Raw genomic sequence first — 15556 nt, 5'->3', positions numbered from 1 at the left:
TCGCACTCTTTTCCGCTTTGCCTCCATTAAAGGACTCAGCGGCGGTTCGCGGGTCAATTTTTAAAACTTGTTTGGCAGAATCCGATATCAATCGGAGTCATCCGAACAGCAAACATGGTAAGACTGCACTTATAGTCTCATTACAGTGTGACGAGGTGATCTTCTTAATATTTCTGAGGGATAGTTTTGATTTTAGGCTGAAAACTGTCTGCGTTGTACTTACGTTGTAAGTGCGTAGAGACAAAGCAAGCGGGAGATGTTGTAAATTTAAAACGGGCTAGAACGTTACATTTAGGCTAGTATGATGCGTTTGGGAATGTTGTTCACTTATAAAATGTGTGTATAACCTAATAAATTCCCAAATTCTTTAAATCTAAAGAATGAATGAGTGCTAATGGGGCTAGCCGTCGGTTGTTTGTAAATGAAGCCAGTCTAACGTTTCATGCTAAATAATTGAATCTAATATTTATAAAATACGTCTTAGGGCAGTGTAATTAATAATTTTTCTATCGCAGTTTTTGTGTAACATTATGGCAGTATATTGTTTCCATTTGCAAAAACGAAACGGTTTGGTTGTGCAGCGCTAGCAGGAAGACTTTTATTTTGTAAAACAAGCTGATCATAAAAAATAACTTTACTCTTATTTATTTTTACAGGTGTATATACTCCTTTAGCAGTTCACATTTCAATCTGAAATGGAGTCCATTAATTTTCTGGTAATTTACGGGTCTTGATAAGGTTAGAAATGAGAAAGCTGCGTCATGAAGTGAACAAGAATTATTTATTAGGTTACACATAATTTGTATTTTATTAAAGTCTACCCTAAACCATCACAGTAATGTAAAAACGGTAATTTTACTGCATGTTTTATATATTATTTATTAAACTACCCATTAATTTGTATTTTATTAACGTCTACCTTAACCCCAACTCTCTCAGTAATGTAAAATTCATTATTGTTGTACAGTTGTCCTATCTAGACTTTACTGTGATTTTATTTATTTTTTCCTCCAGAATGGTGCAAAATTCAATTGTTGTATGGTTCATTGCAGTAGTCTATTATCGGTATTGACAATAGTGTATATTTAATCTTTATTGATCACTCTCTGGGTGACGCAGTGGCACAGTAGGTAGTGCTATCGCCACACAGCATGAAGGTCGCTGGTTCGAGCCTCAGCTGGGTCAGTTGGTGTTACTGTGTGGAGTTTGCATGTTCTCCATGCGTTCAAGTAGGTTTCCTCCGGGTGCTCCGGTTTCCCCCACAGTCCAAAGACATGCAGTACAGGTGAATTGGGTAGGCTAAATTGTCCATAGTGAGTGAGTGTGTATGGATGTTTCCAAAAGATGGGTTGCAGCTGGAAGGGCATCCGCTGTGTAAAACATGTGCTGGATAAGTTGGCGGTTCATTCCGCTGTGGCGACCCTGGATTAATAAAGGGACTAGGCCGAAAAGATGAATGAATGAATGATCACTCTCTCCTATGTGTTGCAGACGGTCGGCAAGAGTAGTAAGATGCTGCAGCACATCGACTATCGCATGCGCTGTATCCTGCAGGACGGACGCATCTTCATCGGCACATTCAAAGCCTTCGACAAACACATGAACCTGATCCTGTGCGACTGCGACGAGTTCAGGAAGATCAAGTAAGTCTTCACTATTTAAAGTGACACAATAAATGTACTCCATTTATTCACACTCAAGTGGTTTCAAAGATGTTTATTTTTTTAATTCTACTATACACAAATGTGGAATAACCTCTAGAAACAAGTCTGTAGTTATTACAGTTACGAGGTTTGTAACTGGGGTCCGTTCTCGTTTCTCGCTTAAATGATCTAAGATGATTTGACTGATCCTGGATCTGTTAATCTTGGTAACTGATCTCTGGCTAATTTGGTTCTTCAAACAAGTTCCCGAATCAAATTAAAATGAGGAACTGATCTGAGATCAGTGTTGAGAAGGACAGATCTATCAATCCCCGATACCATGATCAGCAGTGCAACGATTGGCTGACGGCACAGCAGCGTAATGACTTATCATCTGATTAATATTCAATTATCCATGTGAGCGAAATTACATACAATTCATTTACATTTTACATTTACATTTAGTCATTTAGCAGTTCGAAGTAAACAGTTTGTTAAATATGATACACAATAACTTTCCACCTTTGCTATGAGCTGCAGGCTTTACACTTTCATGTGTCAAGAGTGTTCATGTATTTCAGTCAATGTATTTAGTTCTACGTTTAGAGAAGATTCTTTATTATAGTAGCCTAGGCCTACTCAAGTTTTTTTTTTTTAATCGTGTAAGGAATAACTATTATTTTGCATCAAAACAGCATTTTGATATCAGTAAAGGTGTCTGCAAATTGTGTAGCATCAAATCACTGGTATATTAGCGGTCAAAATGCGTGCACAACTGCATAAATTATTATCCTTTAAGTATTGTGCATGGATGCGTTTATCCAAAGTTCATATTAATAAATTTTGTCTTTGAACCACCAGGTGGCAGTCTTTGTACTTTCACAGTGCAAATTGCATACGTTTTATTTATATATATATATATATATATATATATATATATATATATATATATATATATATATATATATATATATATATATATATATATATATATATATATATATATATATATATATATAATTATTATTTATTATTATTATTATTTATCATTATTATTATTTTTTTTTTTACTGTATGTATTTATTTACTTTTTTTTTTTTTTTTTTTTTTCTCTCTCTCCCAAGTATAAACAACTACTATTGTTAGAAAATATCAGCATTTGGTACATGCTTGCAGTGCTATCTTTGCTTGAACTGGCCCGATCTAATCCTATTTATATGAAATGAGCTGCTGCTCCTGAAAAGGATTGAACTATCAGAACTGTTGCTATGACAACTCTCAGATAAGTTTTGAAGAACGAAACGATCCTGGATCGTGTCAAATCGTCAATAACCAAATCCAGCAAATATAGTAATCCACGTACGAAGAACAGACCCCTGGTGATTAGTAGGCGAGATAATTAAACTACCAATCAGTAAGGTTTTGCAAATTTTAAATCAAAGGTTTAGTAAAATCTTTAAATTACACTTTTAAAATGACTGTCCTGTAAATGGATGTAGTCTTATTTTTTTCGTAAGCCATCAGTGTTAAGTGACGCTTTAGAAATCATTATACTACATTGAATTAAAAATTGCTTGAATTTGTATCATGTACTAATGCTAAAAATGTTGTTTGTTTGTTGTTTTTAATTGTATATTTGTAATACAGTATAGTTCTTGCCATTTATTAATGTTGAAATGTTCTTGCCATTAAAATAGCCGTGGTTTCTGACATGGCATTAAATAAAAATAATTCATCTTTACTACATTGATTTGGTGTACTAGCGAGTAATTGTTGGTAAATAGATTTTTCTTTGTGAAACCTAATACCTTTTACTTTGTATTCTTTAAAAAGATCATGATGTCAATTTAATGGAATATTTTAGTGCAAGTGTCTTCACTTTCATTGTGGGAAAATGTAGTGTTGTTTTTAATAAATATAAATGTTTTTGATGGGTTCTTTAGTGTGAAGCACCTCAACAGCTTGCAACATGATGGATGTTGATGACTATAATAATAATAATAATAATAATAATAAATGTTGAGCATATTAGTATGATCCAGGATAGGATCAGAATCATACAGAAAATTCAGGTTTAAATAAGAGAAATAAAATTTAAGCCACATTCAATATGTTGTTTAAACAAACAAACAAACATTGAATCTCAATCCTTTTATATTTCTGAACAAATGTTGCCTTGGAGAGCAGAAGAGTCTTATTTTAATCTCATAAGTCTTACTGATGCCATATCATGCATCATGAGTATTCATCAATGTTTGCCTTTCGCAGACCCAAGAACTCTAAGCAGCCGGAGCGTGAGGAGAAGAGGGTTTTGGGTCTGGTTCTGCTCAGAGGAGAGAATCTGGTGTCCATGACTGTAGAAGGACCTCCCCCTAAAGACGTGAGTGCTCAGAGCCTGTCCAGTGGGTTTTCCATCTAAATATAGAGAGAATGACTTTTTTTTTTTTTTTGACTTTGTCCCATTACAGACTGGCATCGCCCGTGTGCCGCTGGCAGGAGTGGCTGGAGGTCCAGGAGTGGGCAGAGCTGCGGGTCGAGGTGTTCCTGCTGGAGCTCCAATGGCACAGGCTCCTGCTGGACTCGCTGGGCCTGTCAGAGGAGTCGGTGGACCCTCACAGCAGGTACCAGCAAAAGAAGATTTGTTAATAGAAATGTCTATTTTTATTTATTTTTTTTGGGCCTCTAATCTTTCCAGAATCCTTTTATTCTGGTCAATTCATCTTTATTTCTTTAGTGCTTTTACAGTGTACAGGGTGGGCCATTTATATGGATGCACCTTAATAAAATGGGAATGGTTGGTGATATTAAAGTCCTGTTTGTGGCACATTAGTATATGTGAGGAGGCAAACTTTTCAAGATGGGTGGTGACCATGGTGTCCATTTTGAAGTCGCCATCTTGGATCCAACTTTTGTTTTTTCAATAGGATGAGGGTCATGTGACAACTTATTGGGAATTTCACAAGAAAAACTAAGGTGTGCTTGGTTTTAACGTAACTTTTTCATGAGCCCCCTCACATATACTAATGTGCCACAAACAGGGCGTTAATATCACCAACCGTATCTTTATAAATGGCCCACCCTATAGATTGGCAAAGAAGCTTCTAGATGAAGATCTAGTAAATTGAAACTGAACTTCAACACAGAAAACTGAACTGAAGCAGTGTAATGTAAATGTCACTGCTGAAAGCCAAAACACTGACGAACCAATTATAGTAATTGGTAATTTATCTACTACATTTTATTAATTTATTTTCAATTAAATTTAATATTATTATTATTATTATTATTATTATTATTTATATATATATATATATATATATACACACACTAAACCAAGAATTGTTTTAGTTGTTGTGGTGAATGTTTTTTTCATCTGTAGTCTCTTTAACTTGTAATTTTAAGATCCTGTAATTTGGTACACGTACATTACTCATTAATAAATGATAATTTATTTAATGCATGGAAGCAGCTTAAATGTTTTTAATTTACTTTAAATAATTTAATGCATGTTATTACAGTTAAGCTTGTTTAATATTAATAGTTTATGATCACGTTATTGCATGTATGCTTTCCTTTTTTGGATGCTTGTTTCAAATGCGGATCATCAGTAATTAAGGCATTTAACACTTTCACAGGTGGTTAAGGATGTAAATTTGAATTGACTGAATTGAGATAAAAATGCATTTCATAAATGCTCGTACTGAAATGGCATTTAAATCTATTATTGGGCCTTATTTCTGCCATATTGCTTCCTCCCCTCCATTTACATATAAATGTATATTGTATCTTGTAGGGTTTTTTTTTTCTGCTCCCAATTAAGTCCTGTTATTGACAAATGGCTCTTGGCTATGTTGCATTTGTTTAAACACAGCAACACAAACACACACACGTCAGCCAATTAATTGTAGCTGTATTCTAAATAAGCATCTTGCATATTAAGTTATTAATATATTTTTTATTATTTTTATTTTTTTACTTTCAAGATATTTTGTGAAGTAAATATTGTGGCTTTTATCCTGATTTCATCAGTTAATCTGCTATTAGACAATCCACATTTGTAAAAGCGCTATAGAAATAAAGATGACTTGACCCAGTTGGCTTAACCTTTGATTAAACCATTAACTGGAATAAGTTTTCTTTTTTGTTGTACTTTGGGTCATTTGAATGTAAACAGTGTCATTCTCTAACCCAGAGTGTGTGTTTGTCCATCAGGTCATGACTCCTCAGGGTCGGGGTACGGTTGCTGCTGCCGCTGCGGGTGCCAGTATCGCTGGAGCCCCCACACAGTATCCTCCTGGCCGAGGGGGACCACCGCCACCCATGGGCAGAGGAGCACCACCTCCAGGTATGAGTCTTTCTGCAAAGCTTTGTTAACATTAGCCGTGTTTCCATCCAAAGATGCAAATGAGATTTGTGTGCAAACTGGAATATTTTATGTAAAATAAGGAATCGTTTCCATCAATGAGTCAAGGAGAGCAAAATCAACACTCTGAGAAACTGGCACCAAGCATCAGACAGAAATGTAGTTTAGTGCAGTATGAGAAGCTACTATGGGACTGGTCTCGAATAAATGCAGTGGCTTTTAGAGGAGAGACGACGACAATAATAATAATAATACTGAACCACTGTGATGATGAACTGAGGTATTTTACTATGAGAAAAATTTCAGATGTTCTACAACGTGCTCAGTGCTGTTTTGTCCATTATTTCATCCCATTACACACATGATCTGATAACTAATTTGTATGACTTTTTTTCCCTCTCTCTTTCTCAATGTCTTTAATTTATGCACATCTTGGCTTTATTTTTTGTGATGCGTTTTTAAAATGTATGCACATTTCCATTATTGTTATTATGCTATTATTCCAAACTGCACATAAATCTAGTCGGATGGAAACATGGTTATCTCATGTCTGATAGCTGTGCTGATTCGACAGCCGTGATGACAGCAGTATTTTCTGAAGCAGATGACGGGTCCGCTTGTGTGGTAGCAGGATTACGCTGAGCTCAGAATCACATGGCTGAATCACAAACACTCATGCTGGTGCATGGTGGGTAATGTTGACACTGTGGTCTGCTCATCCCACAGGTATGATGGGCCCTCCTCCGGGCATGAGGCCACCAATGGGACCTCCGATGGGGATGCCACCTGGCCGCGGGGCACCGATGGGAATGCCTCCTCCCGGCATGAGGCCGCCGCCGCCTGGAATGAGAGGTAAAGCTGGTTTAGTGGGTTGAAATGAAAGTTAAGATTGTAATTCTCCCCCATCCCCCACCCCCAATTTAGTGTTAGTCAGGACTGTTTCAATGGTATGTACCTCACTGTATGGGGAAAAAATGACAATCTCAGGAATTAGGAGGAACAAAAGAAAGTAGAATAGCGCTTGATTTCTGGAACGGATTAGATTGTTGAAAGATTTGTTGCTGACAAATGGATGAAAGCAGGACAGAAACTAGAAATGGACTGTTAGCCCCACCCCAAATGGCTGATAGCCCCGCCCTAAATGCATTCCATGTGACCAGAAGTGACAGTTGTTTTGAGGTCGAGGGAAGGTTATGATATTTGATTAAAGGATTCTGAGGGCAAATAAATAACACCAATAATAGTAATGCAGTGCGAAGATGCATAATTTAACAAACACCACTATATACATCATAAAAATAGGACTAGTACGTTTTAATTTCATGTCAACTTTAGGTTTGGGATCTTCAGTGTGTTCAAGTTTAGTAAAGTGCTTGGATTTTTAGATGAAATGCTAGAAACGGCTTAGATCTGCTGCAGTAATACATGGAAATGAACTGGCAGATGAAGCAGCAAAACAGGCTATGTCCTTGAATGTGACCCTGTTTAACTCCTCCTGAGGACTTGAAACCCACAATCAATTTGTACATAAACGAAACCTGGCAAAGAGAATGGGACAACTGCATAAATAACGAATTACATGAAATTAACCCGGAAATAAATGAGACATTTAGCAATTTATAATTTAGAGAGCAGGCATGATCAGACTGTCTATAGCAGATGTCGAATTGGACATTCTAAGTTGACACATTTATATTTACTGAATAACGAAGACCCACCTTAATGTAATTACTGCCAGACTGCTCTTATCAAACATCTTTTGTTGGAATGTGGAAGTTTAAATTCCAGTAGACAAGATTTTATAAGGAGAGCACTTTGATGGACATTTTTAAAAGGGACCGCCAGGAAGAGTTTTAAATTATTTATCAAATTGAACTGAAAAATCCTATTTAACTTTGAATATATTTTTGTGTAAATTTAATCTATTTATATTTATAGATTTGTCTAAGTAACTTGTTTTTTATTGTAATACGAATTTGTTTTTACCATGTAATTTATGGATATGCATTTTGCCACGAAATGGCCATAAGTTGCTGATGTGGCAATAAATAAATGATAGATAAATAAGATCTGTTGCAGTCATAATTTCTTTATAAATATGTATAAACTATTTAAAATCTAGAGTTTTTGCATAATGGTAGGAATAAAAGGGAGTTTCTTTGGAGTATTATATAAAATAATAATTAGCATCTGATATAATGTGATTTTTAAATATGTAAAAGTGCTGAAAAAGTTGGAAAATGCATCAGAAAATGCGTCATTATTTACTTTGGGGGGGGGGGGGGGGGTGAAAGTGTAAGAACCGTGTAAATTAAATATGTCTTACGAAATCAATAGAGCTGATTAATTTTTCGTCCTTTTATAAAGTGGCATTGACACAATCTACATTTGTATTAAAGGGATAGCTCACCCAAAACTTAACACTGAAGCGGATATAAACTTGAGTTTCTTTCTTCTGTTGAACGCATAAGAAAAGAAAAAATCCTATATAGATCTTATCTTTTGTGATCATTTACTCGCCCAAACTTGTTTGTCTTCTATTGATGATTTAGTTTTGTGTGAGCTATCTCCTTTGAGCACTGTAGAAATATTTAACCGGTTTACATGTTTATTCTTATCTCCTCCAGGTCCTCCTCCTCCAGGCTTGCGTCCTCCTCCCAGACCTTAAACCTCCACACTGGACGATGCGGATGTTTGTCTTTTCCTTGTGTTGGAGACTTTGGCTGCAAGATCTTGTATAGATTGTTTTTTGTATTTTTGTCAATTATTTCCCTTTTTTTTAATAAAGTGTCAAATTGACATTCATGTTTTAATCCGACTCTTGTTTTTTCTTCCAGTTTACTCTGCTGTTCGTTTCACTTTATTGCAACCAAACATTAAGAGTTTGAATCAAACTTGGTTGCAATTCTCTATGGATGAACATGTTCTGTGAAGTTAAGCCTTAGCAGTCTGGCACATCTGTGCAATGCATGTTGATTACAGACTTTATTTATTTATTAGTTTTTTGATTAAGCTAATTTGAATGTACATTTGCAAAGATTTAGATAGTATTAAAGCTATTTGATGCATTAATTCAGCTCATCTTTATTTCTCTAGTGCTTTTACAATGTAGATTGTCTCAAAGCAGCTTAACATTTCTCGTAAACTGAAACCGTGTCAGTCCAGTTGAAGTTCAGTGTGGTTCAATATTCACTGCTGAAAGTCCAAACTCAGAGCGAATCCATCGATGTGCAGCTCTACAAGTCCCAAGCAAGCTAGTGATGAGGAACAAAACTTTACCAATTGACAAAAGTGAAGGGGGAAAACCTTGAGAAAAACCAGGCTCAGTTTTGCACGACTATCTCCTCTGGCCAAACTTTCTGTGCTCAGCTGCAGTCCAGGCTCCAGGGGCTGGAGAGCGCTGGACGTCCATCGTGGAGAAGCTGCAGGAGCGAGTATATCACGGGCTGGTGTTCAGACTGCCCACAGGCTTAAAGCGGAGGCTCGTCTGTCACTGATCTTTTAGGAATCCGTCTCATGCTCTCCACTTCTCACATTAGTGAAAGTGAGAGCTTGTATACATTTGTATTAAATGCATTTTATGAAATGGCCTGCCAGCTCCACTCGCTTTAATGCATTTAGTATGCATTCCTATTAGATTTCAGATGTTAAGACATTTTTACAGAATTTTCCTTTTTGAACTTGCTTCCTAATTTGGTTGTCAAACACCTTTCATAATTAAATGATCATTAACACTTTGACATAGCTTTTGATCCATCCTGTAAGTTGCTTAAAATAAAAACATCTACAGAATGTAAATGATTGTTCACCCAAAATTTAAAACTTGCACTCGAGTGCTTCCAAAGCTTTGAGTTCCTTATGGAGAATACAAAAGAAACCTGTAAACAATGACTTCCATAGTAGTGAAATCAAATGCTACACAAGTCGATGCTTACAGGGTTCCAATGTTTTTCAAAATATCTTGAGCAGAAAACAAAACTTAACCACTTGAGGGTGATAATTTTTCATTTTTGGGTGAGCTATCCCTTTAATGTCAAAACCAAGTTCATATAGTACATTTCATACACCATGGTAATTCAAAGTGCTTTACATAAACGAGAGTAAAAAGGATTAAAAACAAGTTTAAAATGTAAACATGTTTTAAATGAATGTTTGCTCATTCAGTAAAGGCACAGCTGAACAGATGTGTTTTCAGTCTTGATGTGAATGTGCCTAATGTTGGAGCACATCTGATCATTTCTGGAAGCTGATTCCAGCAGTAGGGGGCGCTGTTAGTATCTGAAGGCAGATTCACCCTGCTTTGACTGAACTCTTGGAATTTCTATTTTATTTGATCCTAAAGATCTGAGTGATCTGTTGGGTTTGTATTCAGTGAGCATATCTGTAATGTATTGAGCTCCTAGGCCATTTAGTGATTTATAGACCAGTAATAATACTTTAAAATCTATTCTGAATGTAGCAGTAAGCCAGTGTAAAGACCTGAGGACACGTGCGATGTGCTCTGATTTCCTGGTTAGAATCCTGGCTGCAGCGTTCTGGATGAGCTGTAAGTGTCTGACTGTCGTCTTGGAAAGCCAATGTGGAGTCCATTACAGTAATCCACCCTGCTGCTGATAAAAGCATGAACAAGTTTCTCTAAGTCTTCACTGGAAACAAAGCATCTAATTCTTCAATGTTTTTGAGATGATAGTATGCTGATTTACTAACTGCTTTGACATGACTACTGAAACTCAGATCTGACTCCAGAGCCACACCAAGATTATTGATCAATCAATTGATTATTGATTTTGTTGTTTGACCTTTAGAGCCAAGGTGCGCATTCATCTAGAGAACCTCCATCTCTGTTACCAAACGCATTCAATGACTTCAGTTTTCACTTTAACTGAAGTAATGTCTTCAGAAAGTCTCTCTACTGCTGTCTATTGTAGAAAAAAAATGGAGCCAAATGTCTTCGGCAGGGCCGTAGCCATATTGTGCTGATGACGTCATGCGAAACCTGAGTTTGCGCAGTCATTATAATCACATGTATTTAATTAAAATGTATTGGCTTCACTTTTCAGGCGGAACACTGGAGCCGTATCCAAACATGTTTACACCGAGAAATCAGTCATGTGTTCATGTTTTGTTCATAATTTAATTTGTATTAATTGTATCCGCTGTTATAGCAGATTACATAGTGAATATTTTTGAATTATTTATTTTGAAACCTGTAAACATTGACTTTCATAGCAGGAAAAACAACCTCACAAGTCAATGGTTAGAACTTTCCAACATTTTTCAGAAAGTTCAGCAGAAGAAAGAAACTTTGGAACCACTTGAGGGTGAATAAATCTAAATTTTGGGTGAACTATTAGTTACTTTATTGTCAAAGTAATGTCTTAAGACTCATAAAAAGAAAGTATCTCCACTGCTGTCTACTGTAAACAAACAAACAAACAAATGAAGCCAAACGTCTTCGAAAAGGCCGTAGCCATATTTTGCTGATGATGTCATATGGAGCCAGAGTTTGCACATTTGTTATAATAGTTTCAAAGTCACTCCAATCCCCCGACGGACCCTATTTTAACTGTATTGGCTTCACTTTTCAGGTGGTACTGGAGCCTTAGCATATCAAAACATGTTTACACCGATCAGCCATCATGTATTCTTGAATTGTGGTCATAGATTTGGTTACTTTTATTTATTTGGATCCGCTTTCTTAGCAGATGCCATGGATTATTAGTCGTTTTGATTGTATGTCTATATTTTTTAAACACCCGACTTAACAATTCTCATCCCCCCGCGCCTGTAGGCGTCACTAGCGCACCTATTAAATATGAGGCGCGTGAGAGTGACGCATTTCCGCTGCTTCGGCTACACACGTGTGTTTACGAACATGCAGTACTGATAGTGTGTCATGTTGTCACAATTATATGTTTGAGGTTTATTCAACTCTAAACTCAGGTTTGTTTTTTTATAGATAAAGTTACATATAGACTTTGCGCGTTATCACCTGTATTATAACCAGCCTGTAGAGTTTATTCAGGCATCTCAGCACAATCGCTTTCAGACATGGATCTGATCAGAACTATTGATGATGATGAAGATGTCCCAGAAGAGCCGGATTCAGGATCTGATGATGAAGCTGTGAGTTCAACTACTCTTTACATGCTGTCAGAAATAACTTAATAATATTTTCTTAGCTCTGTACCACGATAATACTGCGTTTTCTGCCCATAACAATGGTTAATGCCATGTTTTGTACTTCAATAGGTGATTGCCTGCATATATACAGTAGTAATATAGTGTTTTGAGCCTTATCCTTGAATAGTATCACGTTCTATGATGTGCATCTTGCTAAAACGATGTTATTTTGTGATATAACATGGTAAAACTGGTGTTTGAGCCTCATGTTATAGTAATACCGTGTTTTAGGATGAGTATAATTGTAATACTATGATATCAGGATATATTAATCAACATACAACTATAATAAGTAGTTTTGAGATGTGCCATGATCATTTAAACTGGAAAACGTGGAATAGCACGTGAAATATATTACCTTGTGGTGATACGCTATCTGTTTGAGCCTCAAGTTATAGTAATACCATGTTTTGGGCTGAGTATAATTGTATTACTATGGTATCCTGATATATTATTCAACATACTATGGTAATAATAAGAGACAATGGGGTTTTGGCCATTTCCAGGCAGGTTTCCAGCCATTTCCAGTCTGGTTTCCAGCCATTTCCAGCCTGGTCTTAGCTGGTCAGGCTGGAAAATATTGAGTTAAAATTGGTTTTATATTCACACATTCTGACGTTCTCCTTAATAATATCATTTCAGAAAAGATATTGCTTACTAAAACAGTGAACTCCTATAACTATCAAAGTACATTATTCACAGTCAAACAAATAGAGCTTATGTTGTTTTGAAATCATATTTACATGTGATTTCAGACCGAATATTCAAAGTACCATGGGGGAGCATGTCACAGGTTGTCCCTGAACGAATGTGCCAATATAAAACCAACTTTACCTCACTCTGGAAAATGACCAGCTAAAACCAGCTTGACCAGCCTAGCCAGGCTGGGAGCTCAGCCAAAACCAGCTATGTCCAGCTTAAACCAGGCTGGTCAAGCTAGATTAAGCTGGTCACTTTCCAGCCCGACCAGCTAAGACCAGGCTGGAAATGGCCAAAACCCCTCTAAAACCAGACTGGTCGACCAGCTAAAACCAGCCAACCAGCCTAGGCTGGTTTAAGCTAGATTTTTCAGCAGGGGGAAAACGTGAAATGGCAGCATGTAGCATTGAAATGTTATATTATCTTGTGATGGTACTAGGTTTTGATACTTGCATTTGTCTTTTGCATTATGCTTGACTAAATTTATTTAGTATAATCCTTATACTGTGAATTTGGATATAGTAATCAACATACTTTGGTAATAAGAAGTCATTTTGAGATGTGCCATGATCATTTTATGCTGGAAAATGTGGACTATGTGGAATTATGTAGCATTGAAATATCATATTATCTTCTGATGATACTATGTTGTTGATACTCACATTTTTCTATAGACTTTATTTAATTTTTAAGACCATGCTAACTCTGGTGTGTGAGCCTGATTTTTATAGTATTACCGTGCTTTGGGGTGAGTAAAATTGTAATAGTATGGTATCTGGGTGTAGTAATCAGCATACTGTGGTAATAAGAAGTCATCCAGAGAAAGTTTTATACTTGAAAACATGTAATAGCAATATGTAGCAATAAAATATTGTATTATTTTCCAAATGATACCACTTTTTGATACCTGTTTGAGCCTCATATTATAGTAATACCATGTTTTGGGTGAGTATAATTGTAATACTATGTTATTTGGATATATTAATTAACATACTATGGTAATGACAAGTCATTTTGAGGTAAATTTATGCTGAAAAAACATGGAATAGTAATATGTAGCAGTGAAATATCATACTATCTTGTGGTGATACCACATTTTGATATTCACATTTGTCTTCTGCATCATGGTTGACTAGATTTATTTGATAAGACCATCTTAATACTGGTGTTTGAGCCTCATTTTATAGTAATACCGTGCTTTGGGTTGAGTATAATCCTAATACTGTAGCATTTGGATGTAGTAATCAACATACTATGGTAATAACAAGTCATTTTGAGCTGTGCCATGATGGTGGAAAACATGGAATAGTAATATGTAGCAGTGAAATATCATACTATCTTGTGGTGATACCACGTTTTGTTACTCACCTTTGTCTTCTGCATCATGGTTGACTAAATTTATTTGATAAAACCATCTTAATACTAGTGTTTGAGCCTTATTTTATAGTAATACCGTGCTTTGGTGTGAGAATAAACATAATACTATTGTATCTGGATATATTAATCAATACGCTATGGTAATAACAAGTCATTTTGAGATCATGTTATGCTGGAAAACGTGGAATAGCAATATGTAGCATCGAAAAATTATATTGTGATTATACTACATTTTGAAACCCTTTTGAGCCTTATGTTATAGTAATACCATGTTTTGCAGTGAGTATAATCGTAATACTATGCCAACTGGATATAGTAATCAACATGCTATGGTAATAATTCATTTTGAGATGATGGTATGCTGAAAAAAAATGTAGCGTTGAAATATTATATGTTATCTATTTGTCTTCTGCATTATGGTTGACTAATTTTATTTATTAAAACCATCCTAATACTGGTGATTTAGCCTCATATTATAGTTATACAGTGTTTTGGGATTGAGTATGATTGTAATACTATGGTATTTGGATATAGTAATCAACATACTATGGTAATAAGTCATTTTGAGGTCACTTTATGCAGTGAAACGTGGAATAGCAATATCCTTTGCTATATATCCTTTGCTGTAATAGCTTTGAAACAATATAATATCTTGTGAGGATGCCATGTTTTGATACTCTCATTTGTCTTCTGCATCCAGATAATATTGAAAGATCTTATAGGACCTTTAATCCGTACTGTTGTCATGTGGTTTTCTTTTTTGCATAATGCTTATACAAATTATAATTATATAATTGTAATTGTAAACTATGTATTTAATGTATATAAATAAATAAATAAATATATATATATATATATATATATATATATATATATATATATATATATATATATATATATATATATATATATATATATATATATTTATTAGGGGTGGGCGGTACACCGGTGTTATAGTCATCACCGGTGTGACATTGCGCCACGACATGGATTTTCTAATACCGTCAATACCGTAATAAATCAATTATGCACCTTGAACGGCTGCATTTACATCAATAATAGCTAATTCTAAATAATAAGGCATTCAATTTTCTTCAAACGTTCAGTTGTGGTCTGAATACATGTCATTATACTACAGGGCTCGAAATTGCAACCATTTTGGTCGCATGAGCGCCCGAAATGTAATCTATGCGCCCTCATAATATATGTGGGAGCATTTGTGTGTCTGAATATAATGGTTGTAGTGCAATCTGCTTTGATTTTCTCTAAAAACTTGCTGAATCGCTCTACC

The 15556-nt window shown here is 35.6% G+C and overlaps 2 protein-coding genes across 2 annotated transcripts in view; both read left to right on the top strand.

Annotated features, from left to right (window-relative positions):
* On the top strand, positions 1–8819 carry snrpb (small nuclear ribonucleoprotein polypeptides B and B1). Its single transcript, XM_056460633.1, has 7 exons — positions 1–117; positions 1492–1643; positions 3912–4023; positions 4112–4264; positions 5856–5988; positions 6733–6858; positions 8634–8819. The coding sequence occupies exons 1-7, from the start codon at positions 115–117 to the stop codon at positions 8672–8674; spliced, it is 720 nt and encodes a 239-aa protein (XP_056316608.1). The 5' UTR covers positions 1–114; the 3' UTR covers positions 8675–8819.
* Positions 8820–11862: 3043 nt separating this feature from the next.
* The window catches only part of ddx27 (DEAD (Asp-Glu-Ala-Asp) box polypeptide 27), a 37380-nt gene continuing 33686 nt past the window's right edge, over positions 11863–15556 (top strand). The window contains exon 1 of the mRNA XM_056460631.1: positions 11863–12132. Coding sequence (XP_056316606.1) covers positions 12058–12132 — 75 coding nt within the window. The 5' untranslated portion in view covers positions 11863–12057. The remainder of the gene's footprint in view (positions 12133–15556) is intronic.

Source organism: Danio aesculapii, chromosome 6 (genome assembly GCF_903798145.1).
Source record: "Danio aesculapii chromosome 6, fDanAes4.1, whole genome shotgun sequence".
In the NCBI taxonomy this organism is placed as follows: Eukaryota; Metazoa; Chordata; class Actinopteri; order Cypriniformes; family Danionidae; genus Danio; species Danio aesculapii.
The sequence above is the reverse complement of the archived record's forward strand: the minus strand, read 5'-3'. Positions and strand labels throughout refer to the sequence as shown.